Here is a 26,379-nt window from a genome sequence, read left to right on the forward strand (position 1 = left end):
CAACATCAGACCTCAGGACTGGAGAACTGGTTAGGTACATGAAGCACCTGTGGACCTGAGTACAGATACACACTACTCATATAAGAGATAGGCAACTATAATCCCAGATCCAGGAAGGTAGAGATAGGTACATCCTGGGCTTGCTGGCCTGACAGTCTAGATTAATTGACAAGCTCCAGGTCCAATAAAAGACCCTGTCTCATAAGTAGGGTGAGCAGTATAAAGGAAGACACCTAATAATACCTAGTGTCAACCACTGCCTTCCACATACATGTTCACATATGTATATATGAAGTGTCACACTCATATATGCACACAAACACACATATATCACATACAGATACATCTCCTTCTCTCTCTGTCACACACACAAATACACACACTCACACTAACACTCACACTTACATACACACACACACACACAAAACAAGCTTTCTGCTTGTGTGTACAAGCAGAAAGATATGAATGGGAGGGAGACTTCAAGAGGAAAGGAAGTAGATGAGATAGAGAGAAACGAGGAGGAATTATGACCAAAATGCATTACACATATGTATGAAATTCCACATAAAAACGTTCAGGTACTGCATTTCCAGCCACCAAGGTAGAGAAAATAGTTTTTATACAGAAATGTGTGTGTGCATAAGTGTGTGCGTGTACAAAACATTTACAACAGGTTATTTTTTTCACCCAACAAAACTATAAATAGCCTAGATTCTATCAATAAAAAATGAAATGTATTAACTGTGACAATGCACATAATAGACTATGACTAAGAAACACAATGAATTACAAATATTATGGATAAATCTTTACATAATAACTTACATTTAAAACAATACAATGAAAGAATATATAATTTAGGATCCCATTTATATAAGGTCCAGAAGATAAAAACAAACATAGTAAAAATATTTATTGACCACCAATGGCTACTGGAAAATAAGATGGCCAACAGCAAAAATTATGAAGTGCTATATAGGAGAAATCTTCTGTGTTGATAAATCCTCATTGTGATCAGAGATATAAATATAGACATCCATATATGTCTAATTATTTGTTTTAATTATGATGAGTTTGTAACTCAATAAAACACTTTCCAAAAAGAAATTTACCAAGAGGAAGCAATAGATCGATCTGCTTTCTATATTAAATGATTAAAGACTAAACTAGAAACGCTATCTGGATGAAAATGTTATTCACATTTTGTTCATTAGGAAGCACGAAACACTCAGTACTAATTGTACTCAGTTTTCAGAATTCAGATCATAGAGAAATATTCAAATCTGGTCAGGCCTTCTCCCTGAGTGAGAGGACTGGATTCAGATTTTAGGAAGGACCTAACATCTGGCTGGAATTTACAGAACAGAACACCAAGGACAGATTGATGCATGAGAGAACAGAGTGGTATGTGAGAGGGACAAAGTCCTTCACTGGAGATGAAACAGGTCAGTCCTAACATTCCAATCCCTCCTCAGTTCAGCAGTAATTAAGAAATAATCAATTGGAATGATATGCAGAGTGCATACATTGTCCCTCTCTATGTGATTGTCCTTGATTCAACTGTTGATTTATAGAAGAATTTCAGTTGGCTTGAAACACTTAAAAGTGTGATTCTGACTCTTGTGATTCTGACTCGTGATCCATTCTCTCTCTCTCTCTCTCTCTCTCTCTCTCTCTCTCTCTCTCTCTCTCTCTCACACACACACACACACACACACACACACACATACACAACTTTGATGAACATTCATGGTGCTTGAAAGTACATTCCACATTACCAGAGGAGAAAGTTATTCATCAGTATCACCCAGTTACAAAACCTGAGACCTGCAACAGCAGTCTGCCTACAAGTAATACTTCTGTAACAGTGATACAGATGTTAAGAGAGTAACCAACTATAATTTAATTTGGGTTCAAGTACCACACCGTGAGATGGAACATATATCTGACATTGCTAACGTGCCCAAGAATCTGAGACTAGGTTGGCCATGGGTCTAGGGGAAAACCTAATATTATTATTCTGTTAAAACAACATACAATAAAATGGCTGTTAATGATGTATACTGTACTCATAGGTCAGTGCCTTGCCCAAACCTCCTCAGCATTTCTTGTGGTAGATTGGGATCGGGACAAAAGAAAGCATCTAGAAGTTGCTAAGGGAGCTAAATTTGAACAAATGAGAATGCGTGTGAATATAGAAGTGATAAAACCAATTTGGCCTGGACCATCAGCAGGAGTTAATAGTAAATTTCTCAGTACTCACTTGTCTGAACTAATTTTATATATATATATATATATATATATATATATATATATATATATATATAGTTATAATTTCTTTATAGTGACCTATATCCCCTTGATCCTACATTTAGTGGTTTAAATCCTGGGTTCTGTTACTTCTGTCTTCACTGAGATTCTCAATATGAGTGTTAGAGATACTTACCAGTAACTCATATACTCTCTTTAATAGGTTAATGCCCCTAAATACTGAATAAGGTTTATTAAAAAGCCAATTCTTCTCTCTCTCTCTCTCTCTCTCTCTCTCTCTCTCTCTCTCTCTCTCTCTCACACACACACACACACACACACACACACACACACCTACATTTCTCCCTTAGTTGATCTTTTCAGTAAGAAAATATTGGAAATAGGAGGTTACCTCGGTAGTCCAGACTTGGAATCTCAGATTTCTTACTTCAGTGGGAAGAGCCCAAGAACAAAAGCCTAGAAACTTAGTATTTGGTCTTACCTCTCCAAACCCATCCATGGTGAATTGGACTTTGACCCAATGCCTCCATTATCTACTACCTGTGACAGCAGAAATGTGGAATAAACAGTAGATAGGAGAGACCAGAGAACATACAGCATGAGGATCCGCTAAGCATTAAGTGAAGGGTATCATACTACATCACGGAGGGTATTACTTTATTACTGTAACTAATAAGGCAATTCCATGTAATTTATCTGGTAATCCAAAGAGGTTTATTTCTGAAATAGCTTAAAGTCAATAGGGGTTGGTTATAGGATCTGAGAGAGATGAGGTACTATCCATAGTAGAGAACTATGGTTTGGTGTCCTATCAAGCTTCCAGGACCATGAGGTATCCAGAAGAGGCCAAACACATATGCACCTTGAGTCTTAAGGGGTTCCCTCTCAGCCATACCCCAGGGGCAGGACAGCCCTAGGGGCAGGTCACAGGCAGGTGTTGCAGTTACCAGCTGTCATTCTAGGGGCAGTGTTTCAATGTCAATGCTAAACTACCCACTACATCTTCCCACTTTTGTCTAAATAAGAAAATTCTAACCTAATACAAAACTACTTACAATAGGGATGATTACCAAATATAGTCCTGGTGGAATAAGGGATAATGACCTATACAAGATAAAACTATACCAACAAGAACAACACCGAAAAAAGAAACACATACTAAAATCCAGAGGATATTACTGTAATTAATAAGGCAATTCCACATAATTTATCTGATAATCAAGAGAGGTTTACTTCTGAGATAATGTACATCCAGTAGGGGTTGGTTACAGGATCCTGGAGAGATGAGGTACCATTCAACAGAGAACTCGGGCTTGGTGTCCCATCCAGCTCCCAGTACCATAAGGTATCCAGAAGGGGCCAAACACATATGCACTTTGATTCTTAAGGGGATCCCTCTCAGCCATGCCCCAGGGGCAGGTCATAGGCAGGTGTGGAAGTTACCTGCTGTCACTCTAGGGACAGTGTTTCAAGGTCAAAGCAGAAACAGCTACCCACTACATCACATACCATAGCAAAAAAAGCAAGTCAGCCCCAGACCCCTTCTCTTTTAATAAATCCATACTATATCCTTCATGAAGCCCCATGTGGACTTCTTTTAACTTTAATTATATCACAAAGGTCTCACTTGAAAATGTCATTAACATATAAACTATGGAATTAAATTCATAACATATGAATTTGGGAGGACAAATTATAACCACAGCAGGAAACTAAGGATGAACTGGTAAAATGACTTTCCCATAAGCCATGAAAAAAAAAAAACAAACATGTAGTTGGTTGCTTTTTTAGTCACTGACTCTTTGGCTCTTTTGAGTGCCCACCACTCCGCTCCCAAATAAATATATGGAGACTTTTTCTTTCTTAGGAATACCCTGCCTTAGTTTGGCTCTTTTCTAGCCAGCTTTTCTTATCTTAAATTATCCTATGTACCTTTTGCCTCTGAGCTTTTATATTTCCCTATGCTATGTACCTTTCTTTTACTCTGTGGCTTGCTGTTTACCTGGAGGCTGGACCCTATTCTCCTAGCACTCCCCAATCTTTCTTCCCAGATTTCTCCTCCTATTTAATCTCTCTGCCTGTCAGCCCTGACTATACTTTCCCCTGGCTAGTTATTGGTTGTTCAGCTCTTTATTAGACCAAGCAGGTGTTTTAAACAGGCAAAGCAATATAGTTGCACAGAGTTAAACAAATGCAACATAAAAGAATGCAACACATCTTTGCATCATTAAACAAATATTCCACAACATAAACAAACGTAACACATCTTTAACTAATATTCTTTATCAACAACAGACATTGGACTTTTGAGTCCCAACAGGATTCTATTTCCTCCACCATATGTTCCAAAATATAAAAACTTCAAAGTATAATTTGCTGGAGCATCCTTATGCAAGATCAAAATAGACATTAGGAGGACCAGACACTTGGATCTAGACAACAGCCAATTTTTCTCCTGACACCAATTCTACCAAGGGTAATGTTGGAGCTTGATTTTTCTGGATATGACTTGATAAATTTGGGGAAAAATTACAGCCACACATGGTACTTGAAATGCCCATATTAACCATCGTTTTTCATCATTTAGTCACTTAATTCATCAACAAACAGCCAATATTAACTGTGTCCTTTTTTCAAAGTGCTATGTTAGGATAGAAGCTAGAAGCCTGAGGGGTAACTCAGACAATCAAACTCTTGAATGGCATAGAATCTTAAACTGAATTCTGAAGCCTCTTATTAAAACAGAACAGAAAACAATAAAATTTGAAAGACCTGGGGTTTAGTCCGGTTCCCATGCAGGTTCCACAGCTGTCAGCCTAAAGTCTATAAGTTCCTTTGAGCTTGGTTCAGTTGTCTCTGCAGATTTACCCTCATGATCTTAACTCCCATAGCTCATATAATCCCTCCTCCATTTCTTTAACTGGACTCCTAGAGCTTACCCTGGTAGTAGGCTGTGGATCTCTATATCTGCTTCCATCACTTACTGGATGAAGACTCTATGATGATAGTTAGGGTATTCACCAATTTGATTACCACGGTAGGCCAGTTCAGGCACCGTCACCACTATTGCTAGTAGTCTGCATGGGACCAGACTAGACCCTCTGCATACAGGAGACAGTTGTGTAGCTGGGTCTACTTGAGGGGCCCCTGGCAGTGTGATCAGGATCTATTCCTGGTGCATGAGCTGGCTTTCTGGAACCCATTACCTGTAGTCGGACACCTCGCTCTCCCTCGATGCAGGGAGGGGCTTGGTCTTTCCTCAACTGAATGTACCAGGCTTAGCTGTTCTCCCCCCCAATGAGAGAACTTAACTTGTTGAAGCAGGGGATGGGTAGTAAGTCAGGGAGTGGGAAGGTGGGGGGAAGAGAGGGAGGAAGGATGAGAGGGGGATTTATGGTTGGTATGTAAAATTTAAAAAAAATTAAAGAATGTTAAATATCATTGAAATTGTATGAATTTTATTAATAATTATAAAATAAAGTATATTTAAATCTAAAAGAAAAGAGAAAAAGACCTGGGGTTTGAGAGGAAGGCAAGAGAGAGTTGAATTTCCAATAAAGAAGAGCAAGACAATCTTGAAGCTCTGAGATTTGACTAACACATCCAACTACAGTCTCTGAATAAGATGCCATGATTTCACTGGTATCAGCCCAATTAACGTGTGTCTGACTCTTAAGGCCCTTTCTGATTCTTTTTTGTTTGTTTGTTTTTGTTTTTGGAGACAAGGTTTCTCTGCGTAGCTTTGCGCCTTTCCTGGAACTCGCTTTGGAGACCAGGCTGGCCTTGAACTCACAGAGATCTGCCTGCCTCTGCCTCCCAAGTGCTGGGGTTAAAGGCGTGCGCCACCACCGCCCAGCCCCTTTCTGATTCTTAAACCATAGCAGTATAATCTGTCAGGTGGAACTAGGCTTAGGAAGCACTCCCCAATGCTGTGACCACAGCGCCACCAGGTGTTGGCTCATCATATGTACAATTCCCTTGTCAGAGGCACAGTTCAGTCCTTTCCTTCAACAAACCTCTGCCCAGTTTGCTAGTGTGGGGCAACAGAAGCACAGACAGCCTTCAAAGCCCGGAATCTCCCTCTAGTCCTGCTGCTGAGCTACAGTTCATTCCACCAGGGAAGGGCACAAGTATCACAGTTTTGGCACGAGGACTTTCTGAGATACCAGAGAGGAAATGCTGCCTACATTTTACTCATAACAGAAGACAAAAAAATCTAGGCTGATGCTGTGAGTGTGCCACAAGGAAGGACACTATATATTTTATTTAATATAATTTTATTTTTTCTTTTTTTATTATGAAGAAATTTTCTATTAATTTTACATACCAACCCCAGATCCTCCTCTCCTCCCTCCTCCCAACCCTCAGCCTTCCCCCTAACTCATCCCCCATTTCCACCTCCTCCAAGCCAAGGCCTCACATGGGGAGTCAGCAGAGCCTGGTACCTTCAGTTGAGGCAGGTCCAAACCTCTCCCCCTGTACCAAGGCTGTTTAAGATGTTCCATCTAAGAGCCCACACATGTACCAGGGACAGATCCTGATCTCACTGCCAGGGGGGCCTTTAAGCAGGTCAAGCTACACAACTGTCTCACCTATGCAGAGGGCCTAGTCCAGTTCCATGGAGGCTCAACAGTTATTGGTCATGAGTTCTGTACTCTGGTTTGGTTGTCTCTGTAGGTTTCCCCATCATGATCTTGATGCCCCTAGCTCATAGAATCTCTCTTCTCTCTCTTTGCCTGGACTCCTGGAGCGTGACTTGGTGCTTGACTGTAGATATCTGCTTCCATCAGTTACTGGATGAAGACTCTATGATGACAGTTAGGGTAGTCACCAATCTGATTATCAGGGTAAGCCAGCTCAGACACCCTCTCCACTATTGCTAGTAGCCCCAGTTTACTCATGGAGATCTCATCTATTTCCTCTTGCCAGGGCAACCCAGGTGTCCCTCCTAGGGTTCTCCTCATTAACTAGCCTTTCTGGAGCTGTGAATTTTAGTTTGGCTATCCTTTGCTTTACTTCTAGTATCCATTTATGAGTGAGTACATGCTATGATTGTCCTTCTGACTCTGGGTACCTCACTCAGGATGATATTTTCTAGTTCCATCCATTTGCCTGCAAATTTCATGTTGTCATTGTTTTTTACTGCTGAGTAGTACTCCACTGTGTATATGTGCCACAACTTCTTTATCCATTCTTCAGTGGAGGGGCGCCTAAGTTGTTTCCAGGTACTGGCTATTATGAATAATGTTTCTATGAACATAGTTGATCATGTGTCCTTGTTGTATGATTCAGCATTTCTCGGGTATATGCTCAAGAGTGGTATATCTGGGTCTTGAAGTAGATTGATTCCCACTTTTTTGAGAAATCACCATACTGATTTCCATAGTGGCTGTCCAAGTTTGCATTCCCACCAACAGTAGAGGAATGTTCCCCTGGCTCTGCATCCTCTCCAACATAAGCTGTTATCTGTGTTTTTGATCATATTCTTTCTGAAAGGATTAAGATGGTATATCAGAGTCATTTTGATTTGCAATTCCCTGATGACTAAGGATGTTGAGCAATTTCTTAAATGTCTTTCTGCCATTTGAGATTCGTCTGTCAAGAATTCTCTACTTAGCTCTGTAGCTCATTTTTTAATTGGATTGTATTTATTTTGATGTCTAGTTTCTTGAATTCTTTATATATTTTGGAGATCAGGCATCTATCAAATGTGGGGTTGGTAAAGATCTTTTCCCATCCTGGAGGCTGTCATTTTCTCTTATTGACCATGTCCTTTGCCTTACAAAAGCTTCTCAATTTCAGGAGGTCCCATTTATTAATTGTTGCTCTCAGTGTCTGTGCTACTGATGTTGTATTTAAGAAGTGGTCTCCTGTGCCAATTCATTCAAGACTACTTCCTACTTTCTCTTCTATCAAGTTCAGTGTAACTGGATTTATGTTGAGGTCTTTGGTCCACTTGGACTTGAGTTTTGTGCATGGTGATAGATATGGATCTATTTGCAATCTTCTACATGTTGACATCCAGTAATGTCATCAGCACCATTTGTTGAAGATGCTTTCTTTTTTCCACTGTACAGTTTTGGCTTCTTTTTCAAATATCAGGTGTTCATTGGTGTGTGGATTAACGTCATGGTCTTCAATTCCATCCCATTGGTCCACACGCTAGTTTTTATGTCAGTACTAAGCTATTTTTATTGCTATAGCTCTATAGACGAGCTTGAGGTCAGGGATCGTGATGCCTCCAGAGTGATCCAGGGATCGTGATGCCTTTATTGTACAGGATTGTTTTAACTATCCTGGTTTTTGTTTGTTTGTTTGTTTGTTTGTTTGTTTGTTTTTCCATATGAAGTTGAGTATTGTTCTTTCCAAGTCTCTGAAGAATTGTGTTGGTATTTTGATGGGGATTACATTGAATCTTTAGATTGCTTTTGGTAAGATGCCATTTTTACTATATTAATCCTACCTATCCATGAGCATGAGAGATCTTTCCGTTTTCTGATATCTTGTTCAATTTATTTCTTCAGAGGCTTAAAGTTCTTATAATACAGGTCTTTCACTTGATTAGTTAGAGTTACCCCAAGGTATTTTACATTATTTGTGAGTATTGAACTCTAGCTGGAACTTCAAGCACTATATTGAATAAATATGGGGAGAGTGAACAGCCTTGTCTTGTTCCTGATTTTAGTGGAATCACTTTGAGTTTCTCTACACTTAATTTTATGTTGGCTGTTGGCTTGCTGTAAATTGCCTTTATTATGTTCACGTATGTTCATTGTATTCTCTCCAACATCTTTATCATGAAGGGATGTTGAATTTTGTCAAAGGCTTTTGTGGCATCTAATGAGATGATCATGTGTTTTTTTTCCACTTTGTTTATATGGTGTATATAAACATTGACAGATTTCCCTGTGTTCAACCATCCTTGCATCTCTGGAATGAAGACTACTTGGTCATGTTGGATAATTTTTTGATGTGTTCGTGGATTTGATTTGACAGTATTTTATTCAGTATTTCTGCATCAATGTTCATGAGGGAGATTGGTCTGTAATTCTCTTTCTTTGTTGCACCTTTGTGGTTTTGGGTGTATCAAGGTAACTGTAGCCTGATAAAAAGAGTTTGGTAATGTTCCTTCTGTTTCTATTGTGTGGAACAGTTGAAAAGTATTGATATTAATTCTTTGAAATTATGGTAGAATTCTGCACTGAAACCAACTGGTCCTGGCCTTTCTTTCATTGGGAGACTTAATGACTGATTCTATTCCCTTAAGGGTTATTGGTCTATTTACATTGTTTATATGGTCTTGATTTAACTTTGGTATGGGGTATCTATCCGGAAAATTTTCCATCTCTTTCAGATTTTCCAATTTTGTGCAGGATAGGTTTTCAACTATGACATGATGATTCTCTGGATTTCCTCATTGTCTGTTGTTATATCTCCTTTTTCATTTCTAATTTTGTTAATTGGGATGCCCTCTCTCTCTCTCCCTTTTGGTTAGTTTGGATAAGGGCTTGTCTATCTTTTTGATTTTTTCATAGAACCAACACTTTGTTTCATTGATTTCTTATATTGTTCTCTTTGTTTCTATTTTATTTATTTTATTCCTCACTTTGATTAATTCCTGGCATCTATTCCTCCTGGGTGAGATTTTTGTTTTTTGTTTTTGTTTTTGTTTTTGTTTTTGTTGTTGTTGTTGTTATAGAACTTTCAGGTGTGCTGTTAAGTCACTAGTGTGAGATTTCTCCATCTTCTTTATGTGGGCATCTCATGCTATGAATTCCCTCTTAACACTGCTTTCATAGCATCCCATATGTTTGAGTATGTTGTACATTCATTTTCATTGAATTTTAGAAAATCTTTAATTTCTTTATTGACCTAATGGTGATTCATTTGAGCATTGTTCAGTTTCCATGAGATTATAGACTTTCTGTAATTTTTGAAATCTAAATTTAAGCCATAGTGGTCCAATAAGATATAGGAGGTTATTCCAAATTTTTGTATCTATTGAGATTTGCTTTGTGACTGAGTATGTGGTCAATTTTAGAGATTCCATGGGTGCTGAGAAGAAGGTATATTCTTTTGTGTTAGGATAGAATGTTCTATAGATATCTATTAAGTCCATTTGACTCATAATATCTGTTAGTTCCCCAAATACTCTGCTAAATTTCTGTCTGGCAGACCTGTCCATTGGTGAGTGTGGGGTGTTGAAGTCTCCCATTACTAGTGTGTGCGGTTTGATGCGTGGTTTAAGCTTTAGTAATGTTTCTTTTACAAATGTGGGTGCCCTTGTATTGGGGACATAAATGTTCAGAATTGAGACTTAACTTAGTGGATTTTTCCTGTGATGAATATATAATATCCTTCTCAAATTCTTTTGGTTCATTTTAGTTTGAAGTCTCTTTTCTTAGATATTAGGATAGCTACACCACCATGTTTCTTGCATCCATTTAATTGGAAAATCTTTTCCCAGCCTTTTATTCTGAAATAGAGTCTGTCTTTGAAGTTGATGTGTGTTTCTTTTATGAAGCAGAAGGACAGATCCTGTTTTCATATCCATTCTGTTAGCCTGTGTCTTTTTATAGGCAAATTGAATCATTGATATGAAGGGATATTAATAACCATTTATTTTCATTCCTGTTTTTTGGGGGGGTTGTAGTGTTGTGTGTTTCCCTTCTTTGGTATTTGTTGGTGTGGGATTATCTATTACCTGTGTTTTCATGGATGTATCTAATTTCCTTAGGTTGGATTTTTCCTTCTAGTGCTTTCCGTAGGGCTGGATTTGTGGATAGATATTGTTGAAATCGGGTTTTATCATGAAATATTTTGTTTACATAGTCTATGACAATTGAGAGTTTTGTTGGGTATAACAGTCTGGGTTGGCATCCATGGTTTCTTAGCGTCTGTATAATGCCTGTCCAGGACCTTCTGGCTCTCAGAGTCTTCATGGAGAATCAGGTGTCATTCTGATGGATCTGCCTTTATATGTTACTTGTACTTTTTCCTTTGCAGCTCTTAATTTTTTCTTTATTCTTTATGATTACTGGTTTGATGATTATATTGCAAGGGGACTTTTTTGGGGGGTCCAGTCTATTTGGTGTTCTGTAAGCTTCTTGTATTTTCATAGGCTTTCTTTCATTATGTAGGGAAAGTTTTCTACTATGATTTTTTTTTTAATATATTCTCTGTGCCTTTGAGCTGGTATTCTTCTCCTTCTTCTTTCTCTATTATTCTTAGGTTTGGTTTTTTCATGGTGTCCAGTTTTCCTGGATGTTTTGTGGTATGATTTCATTGGCTTTAGTGTTTTCTTTGACTGATGAATCTATTTCCTCTATGGTATCTTCAATGCCATAGATATGTTCTTCCATCTCTTGCATTCTGTTGGTTATGCTTGCATCTGTAGTACCTGTTCATCTACTCAGATTTTCCATTTCCAGCATTCCCTTGGTTTGTGTCTCTATTAACTCTATTTCAGTTTTCAAGTCTTGAACTGTTTCCTTTACCTGTTTGATTGCTTTTTCTTGGTTTTCCTGGCTTTCTATAAGAGATTTATTGATTTCTTCCAATTTTTTGTTTGTCTTTTCCTTGATTTCTTTAAGGGACCTTTTCATTTCTCTTTTAAAGGCCTCTATCATCTTCTTAAATTTAATTATAAGGTGGATTTCTTCTGTTTCTTCTCTATTGGGATGTTCAGGTCTTGCTGATATAGAACCACTAGGTTCTGGTTGTGCCACATTGTTCTTTATGTTGTTGAATGTATTTTTGCACTGGCGTCTACCCATTTCTTCCTCCAATTGGTGTAAATGGTGTCTGTGTCTGAGGGAGCCTCTTTTGGTGTAATTGGCACTCTTGGTCCAATGGGAGCTCTTGGTCCAATCAGAGCTCTCAGACCACTCAGAGTTGAGGGACTCTGTGTCTCAGGGAGCAGCTGTGATCTCAGAGGATGGGTGGGTTTGGGGGTGGGGTAGGGCTTGTAGTGTCTGGTGGTGAATGATAGTAGTTCAACCTGCCTGCAGGAGTCCTGCCTGCTGGCCTGAAATGGGGCTGCAATGGGTGGGGGTACTGGGGCATGTGTGAGCCCCTGTGCCTAAAGCCTATAGGCTAGAGTGATCAGCTAGGAGAACAAAGACTTGCCTGTTGAACCAATTGGAACTGATGGAGTCTGTGTCTCCCACTATATATTTTAGATGGCTGGCAAACCATATGTTTTGGCCAAAGCAGAAAAGAAAAAGTAAATAACCAAAGTAGAGAAATACACCATTTTAACTGTTTTTTTTTAATGTGCACTTGTGTGTCTATGTACATGTATGCCACATCTGTGAGAAGTCACAGAAGATGGAAGACACAGTTAGAATGTATCTGTTGTGTCTAATATGCTCCCTGGCCCCTGTGGACAATGATGGATCCATTTCAAATTCCAAGTGACTGAACTTGAGGTTTGAGGGAAAAGGAGGACTAGGGCTGTGTCTGGAGTGTTGGTTGCCTCTGCCCCACAGACACACTTAGCAACTCACACCCACAATGGCAGATGAATGGACATTCACAGAGCAGCAAAAGACAGGGACTTGGAGATCTTGGGCAGAGGATGAATAGAGCAGCCTCCCCCCTCAAAGGAGACTCATGGCACTGGTCCTATACAGGCTGTCTCATCCCACTGCTCTTTTGTACAGCTGACTGCTACTGTAAGAGTTCTCAGCCTGGATTTCCAACATTCTTGTCAAATGGGACATGGAAACACATAGAAATCTGCATCTGAGAACATTTCTTAAGGTTCTGTTTAGGCTGAGCCTTAGGAAAGAGAGATTCACGCAGGCCCCAACCTACGCTTCTGCTTCAGCATTTCATTGAGTTGTGTTTAGTGCTATCTGGTTGCAGAAAATTGAATTACCCTTCTCTCCCTCCTTCCCTCCCTCCCTCCTCCACCTCGTAGACAACAAACTGTAAACACATTCATAAAAGAGCTCTCTAGACTATTAACCCACACATCCTAAAACACCAAATTCTTCAACAACCAGATTATTATTTAGTCCAAAGAAATGTCTTACCACATCCTCAAAAATGAAGTCCTGCCCTTGGTTTCCCTGACAAATAGTCAAGGGAACCAGAGCAGCTTTGGCCTGCTCAAATAAAACTACAAGAAAGGAGTCAGTCTGGGAAGATGCAGAGGGGAGAGGGCTGAATTACATAATGGAAGGCAGAGCAAAGGATATGCAAAGAAAATGTGCCAAGGTGGAGATGCCTCCTTTCCTGGCTGTCTGGAATATGCACCAGAGTGACTGGCCAGCTCTCCTTTGGTTTCTGCCAGTCTTCCTTTGCCTCTTGGTGCTTGGTGTACTGAGCCACAGAGAATGTGTACTGCATAGAAACCATCCTAATGGGTGGCAGTCACATGAGCCCAGACCTTAAGAACAGCAAGTGCCCAAAGAGCTATACTGATTTTGCCAATTGTGTTCCCTCCTTTTAATGTTGTAACGCCTATTTCCCCCCTCTGCTATACTGAGCAATATTTTTTAAGTGCCATTTAAGGCATTTCTGTAATTGTTAAGTGTCCATGTCATTGCATTCAACTTTCTCAAAAACAAAAGATGTAGTGTTGCTGTAATAATTCCTGTAGCTTTAAAGCATTGTTCTGTATAAAAAGAATAGAGGAGAAAAGCAATCTACAGAGCATGGGGCTGCCAGTTAAACTAGGGGAGTTTGAAGTGATTTTGATGAGAGCATGCTTGCCTTCTCTCCTCTTCCCCTCCTGCCTCTGTTACCTCACTTCATCATGAGGAGCATGGCCATATCTTATGTTGCCCTCACAAGCATTTTCATCATAGTTTTGTTTAGCTTTCTGATTCCAGAAGCAGTGTTCAGTCACTCACATGGGATCTTAGTTTAGCATTGCACCCAGATAGCTCAAGCTGATATCAAAGACAAGAGCTGAGAGGCGTCTCTTCTTATGGCAGACTAGGCTCAGTGCTTGATCTAAATCCGAATCTATAGGGTCCCTTATATGCTACTGGTCTCTCTCCCCCATTTCCTTACCCTCTCCTTCTTTTAACAAAAAAAATAATTTATAAAGAAAAGATATTTTTTCCCTAGAGTTCTAGGGGATGAAGTCTACCACTAAGCATTTCAGTTAGTGACTGGTGAGAACTTCTTTTTCCTTTCAGTGTGGTGCTATGAGCTCTATGTTCTTCAGAAGTCTGTTCTTTATTATTTCTATTAATACTACAATGAAATTAAGTACTGATCCCCATTTTTGCAATTGGACATATTTCCTAATTATCATTAGATAGAGTTTGTAGTGCTATGAGAAAATACCATGGATAAAACAATGGGAGGAAAGGGTTTTTTCATCTTACTGTCCACAGCACAGTCCATCACTAAGGGAAGTCGAGGTTAGAACTCACACAGTGCAGGAACATGGAGGCAGGAGCTGATACAGAAGCCATGGAGGAATGCTGTTTACTGGCTTGATGTTCATGGCTTGCTCAACCTACTTTGTTATAGCACCTTCAACCATCAGCCCAAGTTAACCACCCACAGTAGTCTGGGTCCTCTTGTATCAACCATCAATCAAGAAAGTGTACCAAAGGCTTGCTCATAAGCCAATCAACATCTTAGAAGACTAATATAATAGAGCTACTAACAGATGTCAACAACAGCCTGACTCAATAAAACTGCCATGTGATTTGTATTGTTTGTTTATCCCATTGATGGTCAGATCTTCTGATATTTGCACCTAAAGGATTCTTCTTAGACATAACTGGCATATACTTATTCCTGCAGCAACCTTATTTGAATTGATTCTAGATAATGAACTTGATCTGGGTGAAGCAACTCTGCAGGCAATGAGGATAAACTTTTACCTGTAATAGTTAGGTGGCAGTGGAGGATGTGGGTGGGGGTCTGTTGTAAACTTCTCCTCTCAATAGAATTTACTTGTAAGATATCAGCCTCTTTGGAATTTCTGACTTGAGATAGAGAGAGAGAGAGAGAGAGAGAGAGAGAGAGAGAGAGAGAGAGAGAGAAATCTGCTCAATGTGCCACTCGAGGGCTCCTGTGACTTACACATGCAGTGAAAATCCAGACTTAGTCAAACACAGAGGTTACATTCAGATCTTGTCACACTGAGCTCCTTAGGGACTGCCAGCCGATGTTTCAGAGGTATGAGGGGAGCACTCTCATTGCTGTACCTCCTCCATCTGACTCTCCTCCTGGACTGGATTGAGTCTCTGGTGTTTTGTTCAGAACATGACTTGCAATACAGCCACTTTGGAAATCAGTGTGGGGGTTTCTTAGAAAACAATCTACCTTGGAAAGCAATCTACCTTGAGACACAGCATTACCACTCTTGGGCATATACCCAAAGGAAGATCAATCATATCACAAGGACACTTGCACAACTGTGTTCATAGCAGCATTTTTTCATAACAGCCAGAAACGAGAAACAACCTAGATGCCCCTCAAAAGGAATGAATAAAGAAAATATGGTACATTTACATAATGGAGTATTACTCACCTGTAAAAACAATGACTTCATGAAATTTGCAGGCAAATGGATGGAACTAGAAAAAAATTATCCTGAGCACAGTAACCCAGATCCAGAAAGACAAACATGGTATGTGTTCACTCAGAAGTGAATACTAGATGTAAAGTAAAGGATAACCAGACCACAATACACAGCTCCAGAGAAGCTACATAACTTAGGAGGACCCTAAGAAGGATACATGGATCACCTTGGGAAGGGGAAATAGATGAGTCCTTCTGGGTAAACTGGGAGTTGGGGTGTGATAAAGGGGAGGGCATGGGGGATGAGAACATTGGGGAGTGTGATGGTCATGTTGGAGGAGGAGAGAGCAAGGAAAAGGAGCCATTATAAGACTAGGGAAAAACCTAATGCTAGGGAAATACCTAGGAATCCACAAGGATGACCCCAGCTAAGACCCCTGGCAATAGGGAAGAAAATGCCGGAACTGTCCTTCTCCTACAATCAGGTAGGTGACTACCTTAACTGTAACCATAAAACCTTCACCCAGTAACTGATGGAAGCAGATGCAGAGACCCACATGCAAGCCCTAGGCCAAACTATAAGAGTCCAGTAAAAGTGAGAAAGAGGGATTATAGGAGCAATGGGTGGGGGTCAAGATAATAACAGGGAAACCCAGAAAGACAGACGACCTGAACTTGTGGGAGCTCATGGACTATAGACCAACAGCTGGGGAGATTGCGTGGGACTAAACTGCATGTGGGTGACACTTTTGTAGCCTGGTCTGTTTGTAGGACCCCTGGCAGTGGGACCAGAATCTATCCCTGGTGCGTGAGCTGGCTTTTTGACATCCATTCCATATGCTGGGATGCCTTGCTCAGCCTTGATGTGGGGAAAGGGGCTTGTCTTCCCTCAACCAAATGTTATAGGCCTTGTTGACTCCCCATGGGAGGCCTTACCCTCTCTGAGGAGCTCATGGGTGTGGGTTGGGAGAGGTGGGGGGTAGCAGGAGCAGGTGAGGGAGGGGGAGCTGTGGTTGGTATGTAAAATAAATAAAAAAGTATTATTTAATTAAAAAAAAACACTGATGGAGTACCAGTGGATACATGACTAAATACAATCACTCCCCTCTCCCAAGATGTATCATCAGAAAACAGCTCACAATTGAGGAGTAGGGCCCCTCTAGTCCCTCCTCCATCTATGCCAGGCTGTTAATGGGCATCACTCAGGTGTTTGTTCTTCTTAAGTTCTTCTTTGTTAATTTTGTTATATTTGTTTCTTTGTGTTTTCTTTAAGCTCCTTGAATTTAGATGAAGTTTATGATTTTCTTTTAAATTATGCATCCTGGGATTCATACAGGGATTTCTTGTCAACAAATATTTCTATAGGCCTGATAGGTTTAGGGGTAAAATGTTGCCTTGATCATTTATATCCTGGGAATTTGTCACGGGATCTCAGCATGGGGACTTCTTTTGTCAATTCAGTGTTATATGTGAGCAGAGCAGATTGGGCAAGAGAATGCTGAGGTCTGGAAATCGGGTGTGGCTTATGTGGAATGTTATCGGGCAGATGCAGGGACCAGGGCTGGTGCGCAGGAAATGGGTTCTTCAAACCACACATTTTTAAGGGATCTAGATTCCTTTTCATGGGAAATGGTATTTAGAGACTAGAATATATTACCAAGGTTCACTCCTTGCTAGGGAAAGACTGCTGCTTTTCTTTCTTATCTTTTTATTGGTCAGATTTAAGGAATAACAGGTTGATTAAGATTATAAAAGTCTCACATCTGTACCTCTGTGTTGAGCTCCTCCTGTCTTTAGCACATAAAATAATGAATATTGGGTCAGCTCGTAAGCTGAACTAAAAGCCCATATGGTAATGTCACTACTCTTTCCAAATCCCCATTTCAAATTCTTCTTTTAGTAGCTATGGAACTGTTCATTGTCATCAAATTATTTGCTTATTTTCTCAACCTATGCAAAGATAATGCATTCTCAAATAATAATCCACACAACTATGAAATACAAATAATAAACTGCAAGGTTATTTGCAATTATCTTTGTCTTTAATCTGAGAATTTAATGTGCAAATTAAACTTTCTCAACTGTCATTGCAATAGTTTTTTTCTCATGCTTGCATAGTTATAAAAACACTGGTGAGAAGAAGTGCATTCATTTATGTATATATTTTATTTTAAGGGTTTAACTATTTTTCTATATTAACATGTTTTATATATACAATAGTAGCAAACCTGCAAATCCAGAGGCTGTGTGTAATATGAGCTCTGACATGTGATCCTCATCCACACACTGCAGATATACCGTCACAGGATTTTCCCATGTACACTTGGTTTCAAAAATAATATTTTATCAATAGCCACACATTGCTTGTTGTCCCTGAACTTCTATCAAATAGGACATTCTACATTTATCACTTCACTTTCTATCTTCTTACTTAATATCACTGAAGTTGATGCTGAATCAATTTATAAATCTCTAGTTTATTCTGTTTTACTGTTACTCTGTTATTTCTGTTTTAGCTGTTACTCCAATAAGTGGATAGAATGTAGTTCCTTTTCCTTACTTATTATAATTTCTCAGACATAGGGAAATAGATCTATCATATCAGTCATATCAAAGATGATTCTCCAAACCCTCCAACTGCATATGAACTATAATTTTGATGTCTACCAAGAAAAATAAGGTTACTTCATTCATATGTTGTCATTATCAGATAAATTGGTAGATATTACATGCTAGCAGAGGCTGTTCCTTCCTAACAGGAAGAGTAGAATGGAGCAGGACAGGCATTCTGAACTCTAAAGAGAGATTATAAGATTAAAAAAAATAGAGGAGTAAGTAGAATTTGTCAACTAATTGGGGTTTTTATCTCAAATGATATGAGAAATTAGAGTCAGAGAATGGAAGTCACAGAGAGGATGAAACTGTCATAACACTGCCAGTGGCAGAAAGGAGTGAAGAGAAGAAATTTGCTGGGAAAGGAAGGATTGTACTAGAGCAAGAGGATCCAGGTAGTGGAGTCACCAGTCAGTCAATGTACTGTATGAGTGTTAGGAAAGAGGCAGAAAATAGTGAGGACAACTGGAGGTCCACCAGTAGGAAGAGGGAAAGAAGAGAACCCTGGGAGTTCCTTGTGCTAGGGAAGGGGCAGGCATGTAATGTGCCAGAGTTCCCAGCATCCTCCCCCAGGTCAACCCTAACATTAGGACTTCTTTTCCTTCCTGACCACACCCTGGGGCCTGAGCCACAAGCCCAGCATTTTCTTCAACAGCCACAAGGTGCCCAGAGTGAGCCCCAACAGGAACAATAGGACATCCAGCAGGTTCTGCACATGCCATGGCTGTTGAAAGCCATGGAGCTTGAGATGTGCTCCTCCCCCTGTTTGTAGGATGTGGTCAATCCAGCCCACCAGACGCTGGGAAGGTGTCAGGGGGTGAGAGCGCCTGATGGCCCTGGCAGCCATGGCTGCAGACTTGAACCTATGGGCAGACACAGAGAGAATGTGTTACCAATGTGCTGTGCTAGTACTTGAGACCTTACACACACACACACACACACACACACACACACACACACACACACACACACACACTTTTTCTAGTACAGATCCATAGGTCAGCTTTGAACAAAACTGTTGGCATATACTTGACACTGTGTACCTGAGTCCCAACTAAAAGTTCAATAAAAAGTTAAAACGTAAAACCTTACACAAAAGGATCAAAATTAATCCTGGATAGGAAGTTTTAAAAATGACTGTGTCTGTAAGGATTGCACGTATGGTGCTGAAGGTGTGCTCACATTAGATATATTTGAACATGTGTGACATGATGTATATCTGATAAAATGAAGAGGACATTGAAACCTGAGTATTTTGTCCTGTTTGGCTGTAAAATCTTTGTGCCGGTTGGGCAAGGGATGTGTGGGTCATCTGTTTCTGTCTCGGTTATGATCTCATTTGTGCTAGATTTGTGAAAAGTTCCTTTACAACAGGTCTGTCCTGAGCCCTAGGAACAGAGTGGAAACTGATACCCACTGCTTCCTCTTGGTGTGTGCTCATGTGGGACGGACAGAAATGGCACACGTGATGGAGATTTTGCAAATATTTCAGTGTCAAAGAGAAAGTAGTGTATGATGAGTGAGCTCAAGGACAGAAAAAAAATGTGAAGTACATGTTCTCTTAAGAGGATAACATTGGAGAGATGTGAAATCAACACAAAGACACTGATGAGGCAGGGTCAGCCACATGAAGGACATGCAGAGGTCTTTTTCCAACTTTCAGTGACAATGGCTCTCATAGCCACTTATTTGTATTTGGAAGTTCGTTTCTCAGTCGGGGAACTGTTTTAGGAAGGACTCATAACCGTGACTTCATTTTAGAAGGTTTGTCACTGAGGGGGTTTAAAAAGCCCACACCTGGCCCACTCTTGAACGTTCTGTCTCCTGCTTGCAGATCAAGATGTAAGCTCTCACCTATTGCTCCATTTTCATGCTGCAGACACAGTCACCACCATGATGATCATGGACTAACCCTCTGAAACTGTAAGCAAGGCCCAATTAAATGCTTTATCTTACATGTAGCCTTGGTCATGGTACCTTTTCACAGCAATACAATAGTAACTAAGACAGTCCTCTTCTGATTCCATTGAAATTCTATAGGTATATGATGAGTCTGGGAGATTAGCCACCTTAAGAACATGCAAATGATCTCTCCTGCTTCAACTGAAATTCTATTATAGGTATCCAAAATATAAGAGGTCAAAAAGATAATATGTGTGTATAAGAAATCATCACACCAAATCAGGTAGAAACATATTCTCAGCACCTCACCTAAAATTAGGATTATTAGCAAAGGAAAAGCAGGACTTTCATGTATCACACATGTATTATAACACATCCCACAAAATTCTGTTTCATTGATAAACAAACTACAAAGACCCTTTATTGCTAGGCATTCAGACTAAGTGACCACAACCCCAGAAAGCTGCATACCTCTTGTCTTCTATGACTTCTTTCAGTGTAAGTGCAAATGTCTCTGCCTTGAGTGTCTCTAGCTGAACAGAAACACCAATTTTCTTTGCTTCTACTAGGACCATGTTTTTAGGTTGGTCTAAAAAGAAGGGAATCCCCACCATGGGTACTCCATGCTGGATGGCCTCCATTAGGCTATTTGTTCCCCCATGGGTGACAAAAAGACGAATTCTAGGATGAGCTGTTGCAAAAGAGAAAGATGGTCCAATATTTCACTATCCAAGTTTCTGATACCAAGTAAAGCACCAAACCCAAGAAATACCAATGTGCTGGGAAGAATAAATTTACTGATGTTGCTTTTGAGATTTGCAATGTTCCATGATGTGATATCCAGTCTTTTGTTTGCACAGAGATGCCTTACTTTATTGAAATAACATAGGACCTAGAGCCTAGGGACAGCTACAAGGAGAGTGACAAGCCAGGAAAGTTTCCTTGTCCTTCTATTCATCTTCATCTTCTCCACTGATGCTTTCTTCTTCACTTATCTCATCTCAGCCTTCTCTCTTTTTTTCACATCTGATCTCTCATAAATCTTATCTCTGTGTGTTATCTGCTCTGTTTTAAGAGAAGCTTACAGAAGGGGATGGTAGACCAGGAACTCCTGTATTTACAGATCTTGACTGTTGGTCCATATTGAAAGCTACCAAAAATTTCTTATGATCATAAAGAGATCATCCCAAACTATACCTCACTTAAAATCTACCCATATTTCCTGGAAATCAAGTCTTTTTCCTATTGTGTAACCTGTGATTTTACAGAACAGAGATCTATGTGAAAAATATTCCAGTTTCTTTTGAGTCACAGTCTAAGGTACATAATTCAGATTCAGCCATTGAGTGTAGAAACTATGGGTCTCCAAAAAGTCACACAGAAACAAATAATATGAGAGGATGTGGCTTTAGGGAATTCTCTGTTGCTCAAGAAATCAGTCTCTCCATATCGTACTGTAAGCTTACTTGGGTTAGCACTCAAATACCTCCCTACCACCTCAACCCTCCAATATTCATGTTGGAAATACCTGAGTTTTCTGTACTTTTCTGACAACCAAGATGTTTCTGCATGCTTACATTCATGTGTGTGTTTGTTTAAAAATACCAAAGATGTCTCACATCATTGTGAGAATAGCGACAACAAATGGTGGCAACTGCCCCAAGGAGTAGTTTTAGCTCATATTGGTCAAGATTGTGTTGGAGTGATCAGATCAGTGTTAAAAACTGTTGAGTCAAGGCTACATATCTATTTTGGGTCTTGAGATCAGTTGGAGTTGAAATGGACAAGGAAGTTGCTACTATGGTCGTCTAGAGTACAGCCCGATTCCTCCAGCAAATCTAGCTCCTTTTGCCTGCCTGTTGGAGCTATATCTTTACCTATCAGCAGCCTTTTCTTCTGCAAGTCCAAGCACTCAGACATCAGTTATCTACTAAGTCCCAAAGCACATTAACAGAAATAAAGTAAAAGGTCTAGGAGGTGCTTACCCAGAAGGTCAGTCTGGGGAAGCCAATCCATGATTTTGACATTAGGAGCCATTCTGACATCTTTGGGCCAATGAGCATCCTTACATGCCCACAGTACCCCTTGAGAGAGGCGAGCAAAGGCACTGTTCATCTCCTTAATAAGTTCCTTGGTCTGATACTGGGTTGCTAAGGAGCCCAGTGCCACAAGGACAAAATCTGAGTCTCCAAACTTAATGATAAAATCCTCTAAGTCCTACAAGAAACATAAAGGAAAGAAGGCAAAAAAAAGGAGTTTGTAAAAGCCAAGGCAGCTATAATATGAAACAAGACAAGGTATCGAATAAACACAGGCTTTGGTTGCTTCTGTTCTACATGATAAATCTCCTTTCATAACCCCTGTACAGCTGTATCTGAGGTAGTTACTGCATTGATTAGCAGTCAACTCTTCACCATTGGGCTCTTATGAATTGCTCTTCCAAGGAAATACATATTCAAGACTTTATTGGAATAACAGATTCCTGTTGCTTAAAATATAAGCTCTGGAGTTCACTAATTGCTAAGGACAATTTTTTGTTTAGTAACTTGAGGTCCACCCTAACTATTTTTGGCATCATTTGTATTATTTTATATTCATGCTAGAAATATTGTAAGTGTACAATATTTCTTCACTTGCTGTGTTACAGAATGTCTTTTCCTCTAGTGGTGATTTCTAGCTTTGTTTACAGAGTAATGATAGATTCATAGAATGAGTTGAGAAGTCTCTTTTCCCGTGGAACCACCACAAATATTTGTAAAGGAACTGGCATCAATTCTTAAGTGTTTCACTTTATTTACCAATTAATCTATGATATATCAGACTTACTTAATTGAAGACTTTATTATTGTTCAGTCTAATTTAATCTCATAAGTTTAAGATTTTCTATTTTTTCTTGAGTCAGTTATGTTAATAGACATGCATAAAAATATGTTCCCTCATATAGATCACCTAATTTAATGATATATCACTTTTGTGTATATCCCTTATAATCTTTATTGTTTTAAGTAATAGTAGGTATTTTTTCACTTTAGGACTTAATTATTTTATTGTTCTTTCTTATTTATTTTCTCAGTACTAATGGTTTTCAGCGTACTGCTCTTTTGATTTTATTGATTCTAAGCTTTTCTATTCATTGTTTCAATCATCTACACTCTGATTCTCTTAAGCCCCTTTTTTTTCTAGTAGCAGCCTCATTAGTACTCTCTTCATTATCTGTGCCTTATATTGAAAGGTTACCAATTCAAATACTTTGTCTATACTAATGGAATAAGAGCTAAAAATTATATCCTATGTCTTGTTTTTATCACACTCCATTCTTCCATTGTGTTTTGTCTCCTTTTCCTCGATATATAATATTCTTATATGATCCTCTTGATTTTTCACTTTTACTTACACATTATTGATTTCTATCTTACCCTACTGTGATAAGAGATATTTACATTAATCCAAGATTTTGAAAGTTACTGGGGTTCTTTTGTGTGTGTGTGTATTGGGGGAGCTAATGCATGAAGCAAGGAATTTGTTTTGTGTATTAGAGAAGAATTTGTACTCTGCTCTTGTTGGAAAGAATACTCAGAACTGGAGAGTTGGTTCAACAGTGAAGAAAACTGGCTGTTCTTCCAGAGGACCACAGTTCAGTTCCCACATAGCAATCACAACTCTCTTTAACTCTAGCTCCTGTGGATCCAGTGTCCTCTTCTGGCCTCTTCTGGGCACCGGCACAAATGTGGTGCAAAGACATAAATGCAGGGCAAATACTCAGGCACATAAAATCACTTAACCAGTTGCATCTCTGTGAGTTCGAGGCCAGCCTGGTCTACAGAGTGAGATCCAGTTATATATGTTATATATGTATGTATAACAGTCTTCCAAATAGTATGAAAAGTCTCCTCAAAATATTTGTTGTTATTTTTTTTACAGGTCCGACCATCACACCAATGTAAAGATCTTTTTAAAGATCAATGTAAAGCAGTGATATATATATATATATATATATATATATATATATATATATATATATATATATATATATATAACTGATCACTCCCCAAATTATTCTTTGCACCAACTGTAAGGAAGGGTAAGCACTGTGGTACCCAACAGAGCCAGAACAAACCCACACCCTTTCTGCTTTGATCTGAACACCGAAGAAACATCATCTTCATCATTTCAGCATCTTGGCCACCATGTATAAAACCAAAGGTTTATACTCCCATCATGGGTGAGGGAACACCACAGTGACAGGGAACAAGCAATCTAACATCCTTGGCTCACTGTACTTGTAAATTTTCAGTGATAGTGATTCTGAGCCTGCATAGAAATGCGAACTACATGGTAACTTTGATGGCTTACAGTAGCTGGATGGAGTACCTAGTGCTCAACAGGCTGGGGACACAGAATAACAGAAGCAGTTCTTCTTGTCATTAGTGCTAAGTTCTGTCAAGGTACATGCCTTCTGAAAGTATTATCTGTTTCATTATGAAGAACTGGCCTCCTTAACACATTCTAAGTGTTTTGACATTCACTGTATTTATTATATATGTATTTCAAAATTCAATTAGAAATACAATACTAATTAAAGGAGTTATTCCACCACAGCCAGGAATATAGAGAGACTCACATTTTGTAATATCTAACCAGGTCTTCAAACTTAGCATGGGGTACATTGTCACTGTACTTTCACAACCTAAAATATGGAGGCTCAGAGTTCTTCTGTTGTCTTAGAGTACTTCCTTTCAGGACATCTTTATGAAGAGACAGTTTCCTCCTGTGGTGGTTTGAAATAAAAGAGCCCCAAAAGGGAGTGGCAACATTGGGAGGTATGGCCTTGTAGGACTGAGTGTAGACTTATTGAATGAAGTATATCACTATGAGGGTAGGCTTTGAGGTCTCCTATGCTCAGCTATGCCTGATGTCACAGTTGCTTCCTGTTGCCTGTGGATCAAGATGTAGGACTCTGAGCTCCTTCTCCAGCATCATGTCTTCTTACATGGCACCATGTTTCCCACCATGATAATAATGGACTAAGCTTCTGAAAGTGGAAGCCACCCAAATTGAATGTTTACCTTTATCAATGTTGCTGTGGTCATAAAGTCTCTTTACAGCAATAGAAACCCTAACTAAGACACCGTCTAAGCCCTGCAGGCCTCTGAATGAAAGATAAACTGAAAGCTAAGGTTTCACTCACTTGAGGTATTGGTCTAACAGGTTTGTCCATTAAGCCTCCCACATAGATCGTGTTGGGAAGCACAGGATGAGGAAAATCCAAGGCAAAGTCAGAGCTGACAAACCACAACTCTGCTTTCCGTGGAAGGTCAGACAAAACTGGCCGAGAGCCTTCTGCAAAATGCTGCTGGATGGTGCTGTCATATTGAGAAAGTATTTCTCTTTTCTTCATGAATGAATCAAGGAACATCAGGAAGTTCTTCACTGTGGCCCAGAAGTACATTTGGTCAGTTAAACTGGAACCAAATCCTGGGACAAAAGACAAAGGGCTTGGTAGCCCATAGTCTATAATGCTAAATAGAGAGGGAAGAAAGGCCACAAATTGTTTCCCAAGTTTCTCAGCAATCAAGAAAACACAAGGATCTGTTACATCCAAAAACAGCAGTTCAAATTTCTTATTCCTTAAGGAGTCCATGATGTCCTTTCTGCTTAATAAGTGACTGCATAAGTCCGTATAGTGTTCAAAGATCTTTATATTGGTATGATGGTTAGACCTGTAAAAAAAAAATATATTTTTTGAGGAGCTTTTTCATACTATTTGGAAGACTGTTATACTCAATCAAAGTATTTCACAGCTAGACTAATGCAAACCTATAATCCAACACTCTGGAATCGAGAAAAAAGTATCAGGAGTTCAAGCCTTGTCACAGACTTATGACTTTGAGGACAGCAGGCTGGGCTAAATAAAACCATAACTCACTTAGAATAAAATTATTTTTAATATATTTTATGAGAAGAGGCTCTGAGGCTTGAGATTTTTCCTTCTGTTTAACGCTATACAAATTATAGTGTTACTTAATATGTAAAACACATTGCTTTTCATAAAATAAAATAAAATATTTTTTAATTAAAAATAAATAGGCCCATGGGAAA

General features: G+C 39.3%; 1 protein-coding gene across 1 annotated transcript; it reads right to left on the reverse strand.

Annotated features, from left to right (window-relative positions):
• Positions 1–17,908: 17,908 nt before the first annotated feature.
• On the reverse strand, positions 17,909–25,936 carry LOC107402989 (UDP-glucuronosyltransferase 3A2-like). The gene is made up of 4 exons (XM_042261888.2): positions 25,469–25,936; positions 22,266–22,497; positions 20,752–20,971; positions 17,909–19,241 (listed from the first exon to the last, which is right to left on the reverse strand). The coding sequence occupies exons 1-4, from the start codon at positions 25,919–25,921 to the stop codon at positions 18,965–18,967; spliced, it is 1,182 nt and encodes a 393-aa protein (XP_042117822.2). The 5' UTR covers positions 25,922–25,936; the 3' UTR covers positions 17,909–18,964.
• Positions 25,937–26,379: the final 443 nt, after the last annotated feature.

Source organism: Peromyscus maniculatus, chromosome 15 (assembly GCF_049852395.1).
Source record: "Peromyscus maniculatus bairdii isolate BWxNUB_F1_BW_parent chromosome 15, HU_Pman_BW_mat_3.1, whole genome shotgun sequence".
Taxonomy (NCBI): Eukaryota; Metazoa; Chordata; class Mammalia; order Rodentia; family Cricetidae; genus Peromyscus; species Peromyscus maniculatus.